This window comes from Camellia sinensis, chromosome 15 (assembly GCF_055761805.1).
Source record: "Camellia sinensis isolate YWXY chromosome 15, ASM5576180v1, whole genome shotgun sequence".
Classification (NCBI taxonomy): Eukaryota; Viridiplantae; Streptophyta; class Magnoliopsida; order Ericales; family Theaceae; genus Camellia; species Camellia sinensis.
This window is the reverse complement of record NC_138975.1, coordinates 31408203-31410955: the sequence shown is the minus strand read 5'-3', so window position 1 is coordinate 31410955 and position 2753 is coordinate 31408203. Positions and strand designations below refer to the sequence as shown.

At 31.1% G+C, this 2753-nt stretch overlaps 1 protein-coding gene across 1 annotated transcript; it reads left to right on the top strand.

Annotated features, from left to right (window-relative positions):
* The first annotated feature begins 1079 nt into the window (after positions 1-1079).
* Positions 1080-2002, top strand: LOC114286020 (VQ motif-containing protein 11). Its single transcript, XM_028229110.2, has one exon. The coding sequence runs from the start codon at positions 1305-1307 to the stop codon at positions 1887-1889; it is 585 nt and encodes a 194-aa protein (XP_028084911.1). The 5' UTR covers positions 1080-1304; the 3' UTR covers positions 1890-2002.
* Positions 2003-2753: the final 751 nt, after the last annotated feature.

The window sequence follows — 2753 nt, the reverse complement described above, 5'->3', positions numbered from 1 at the left end:
ATGATTTTTTACAAAAAAAATTATTAAAATAATTAATTTATAAATGATCAAATCACACTTTTTATTTTTATGTAAGACTATGGTCTCTTTTTGGAAGATAGTAAAAAATTACTTTTTGACTTTTAAGTTATTTTAGGTTACATTATTATTTTCATTTTTTTTACACATTTTTAAAAAAAAAATTAAAAAATCAACTTTTAACTAACTTTTCAAAACAACTATTTTTATAAAAATAATCAATTTCAAACAAACTCTATATGAAAACTAGAAATAACAATAGAGTGGAATCAGAAATGGAGAAATTACTTAACAGTGGAATAGGAAAAAAAATTGAGAGTGCAAGTGATTTTGTGATGAGGTGAATTTTAAACACATGTAATTTTAAAATAAATTATCTATTTTTTATAGACAAATATCAAAAAATAAAAAGATTATAATTATCAAATTAACTTAATTTTTTTTATTTTTATAAATTACAGTTATTGGCCTTGTTTGGGAATTTGGCTATTTGGCTTTTTGTTAGTCTTGCTAAAATAATTGTATTTAAGAAGTTGGTTGAATTTTTTTTATATTTAATTTGATGATTGTAAGAGAAAAAATAAAATGATTATGAGTTAAATGTGATATTTTATCTTATTAACTATTTTAATGAGCTATTTTAGCTTGACCTTCTTTCCAAACACTTCCATTAACTTTTTAAGATAATTTTCAATACAAAAATTCATACTAGTAAATAACATTTTTCTTAAGGCTCCCTTTAATTAGGATGAAAATGGTAGAAAGTAAAAATAAAAAAAAGGAAAAAAATAATTTTTTTTTGGTAAAAAACACAAGAAAATAACATAAAAATGGTAGAAGGTACAAGAAAATTGATTTTCTTGTACAGTTCATAATAGCATGGTAACTAAACTTCCAATTTCTTATAAAAAACACAAAAAAAAAATAAATTTATTATAAAAATAGTTACTTACAATTAAAAATTTTATTTTTTTACAAAATTTTTATTCTAATTAAATTCATACAATATATATTTTCTTTCACTTTATTTGTCTCCAAAATAACAATAAAAATCTCTTTCTTTCTTTCTAAAAGCACTGCGAGTGAGCGGGAATCCAAACCAAAAAAACAAACAAAAAACAGAAGCAACAAACCCACCTCTCTCTCTCTCTCTCTCTCTCTCTAAACACAAGAATAAAAACCCCACATTTCATGCCCCCTCTTCCCGCTTTCTTTTTCAGTCTCTGTTCCTCCCACCACCACCACCACCACCACCACCACCACCACCGTTCCTCCAAGTCTCTTTCATGGCTTCTTCTTCTTCTTCCTCTAACCCTAACACCCACATCACCAACAACAATGTCTCATCTCAACCACCCTCACTCTCCGCACCCTTCGACCCCACTCTATCAACCAACACCACTTTCGTTCAAGCCGACCCCTCAACTTTCCGATCCGTTGTCCAGAGACTCACCGGAGCTCCCCTAGACCCCTCCACACCCAAACTCCCCCTCTCCCTCCCCATCGGTCCTCGCCGATCTTCCTTCAAGCTCCACGAACGAAGACAGACTGCCAGAAAGCTCGAAATCAAACTCAACAACAACAACAATAACATCAACTGTGTTGACTCGGTTACAGCCGGGTCGACTCGGCAAAGGAGTGGGCTAGGGTTTGGAGGTGAGATGATGGTGATGGTGTCGCCCGTGTCGACTCTGGATTTCTTCGCACGTGGGAGCCCGAGGACGCCGTCGGAGGAAGAAGAGAAAGCGATTGCGGAAAAGGGGTTTTATTTTCATCCGAGTCCACTCAGTACACCCCGAGGCGGCTCTGAACCTGAGCTCTTGCCTTTGTTCCCTCTTCACTCTCCCAGACACGATTCTTCATCTTCTTGATTTTCTCTTTAAAAAAAAAAAAATATCAGTGAAGTGTTTTGTAGTATTAATTAATAAAGTATATAAGTATGTAATTTTATCGAGTTTTATTTTATTTTGATGGGTTTGATTGATGATGTGTGTTCATGGAATATGATGATTTTGATGGGTCTGTGAGGATGGCGAAAATGGTGAAGAGCGTATTCCACACACACTCCTTGTGAGCGTGAGCTTTTAGTAATTCTTCAGATTTTTTGGGTTTATATGCAAAACTCCCCTGGATTAGAATCTTTGCAGAAGAATCCCCCAGGCCGATACCTTGTGCCGATAAATGTTGTACTCTGTTTTTTCTTTGCGTCGTTTTTTTTTTTTTTTTTGACGTTTGTTTTTTGAGGTAGAATGGAATGAATTAATAGTGAGAGAATTGTTAGTGAGGGGATTAAATAAAATTATGTTTGTTTTGATGATAGTTATTAGTATAGAAATTGTTAAATTATTTTTATATAAAATAATAAAAAAAATATAAAAATATTAAACATTAATGTTTAAAAAAAATATCTAACATGTAAAAAAATAAAAATAAAATAAAAAATTTTGAGAAAAAAATAAAACAAATAAAATAATGATTTTTGTTTAACAAAAAATATAAAAAATTAAACATTAATGCTAAAAAAATGCTTGATATGTAAAAAATAAATTAAAAAAAAAAATTAGTTTGTTGGATTATTTTTCTAATATCAAGTGATGGAGGTCCATCCGAATCTTCTTTGGGGGGGGGGGGGGTTAATTCTAATCTAGAGCTCATTATTAATCCCTTCTTTATTTTGTAAAACAAACACAATATTAGGTGTCGTTTGGGAAGAGTTCATTTGGGTTCATTTGGCT